At 52.2% G+C, this 875-nt stretch overlaps 1 protein-coding gene across 1 annotated transcript in view; it reads right to left on the minus strand.

The window, feature by feature from the left end:
- Positions 1 to 875, minus strand: part of FAF2 (Fas associated factor family member 2) — a 7700-nt gene that overhangs the window by 949 nt on the left and 5876 nt on the right. The window contains 1 exon segment of the mRNA XM_009076984.1: positions 587 to 730. Within this exon segment, the coding sequence (XP_009075232.1) occupies positions 587 to 730 (144 nt within the window).

Raw genomic sequence — 875 nt, forward strand, 5'->3', positions numbered from 1 at the left:
ATCACTGCACTGTGGACCTGAGACAGCCATTTCCCTGGCACACATTAAAATGGACTTGTCACGGAGCTTCTGGGGGGTCCTGACTGTTTCTGGCTCTTCTGACACCATTGCTTAACAGGGAGCAATGGAATTATAGAATGTTACTGGTTGGAAGGGCCCTTAAAGATCCACTGCCAACCCCCTGCCCTGGGCAGGGACACCTCCCACCAGAGCAGGTCTCTCAAGGCCTTATCCAACTTGGTTCTGAACCTCCCTGGGCAACCTGTGCCAGTGTCATATCATATCAGTATCAATGACAGAATCATAGAATGTTAAGGGCCTGAAAGACCATCTAGTCCCATCCCTCTGCCATGAGTAGGGACACCTTACACTAGAATTCCTAGGTTTTCAGGAGAAGAAAAAATTTATTATATTGTTTCCTCTCTCTTCCCTAAGCTGGTGGGAAAAAATCCAAAACAGGTAGAGCTGCTCCTGGGTAAGACTCTTGGCAAAGGTCACTGTCACAGCCCAAGGAAACCGAAGCTTTGCTGATCCACCTTCCCTTGACCCCCTTCCCTTCCCCAGACCAGCTCTGCCCCGAGCTCACCGTCAATGACTGTGTGAAGTGGAATCGCCGCTCCACTCTGGAATCGTTAGGCAGCTTGAAAATGATCTTGACACTCTCTGGGTCATCGGGATGTGGCTCGGGAGGAAGACATTCCGACTTCCGCTCCTTCTCCTCCTGCAGCGTCTGCAAGGCAAGGGGGGAGCAGGAGCAATGGCTGTGCACTGAGCTGACCTCTGTGCCTGTTCCCTGCAGCACAGCTGCTCCAGGAGGCTCCCAGGATTCTCAAGCCCCAAGCCAGACATGCAGCTCTGCTGTGACAAGCAATTCC

The sequence above is a fragment of the Acanthisitta chloris genome, unplaced genomic scaffold (assembly GCF_000695815.1).
Source record: "Acanthisitta chloris isolate BGI_N310 unplaced genomic scaffold, ASM69581v1 scaffold8456, whole genome shotgun sequence".
NCBI lineage: Eukaryota > Metazoa > Chordata > Aves > Passeriformes > Acanthisittidae > Acanthisitta > Acanthisitta chloris.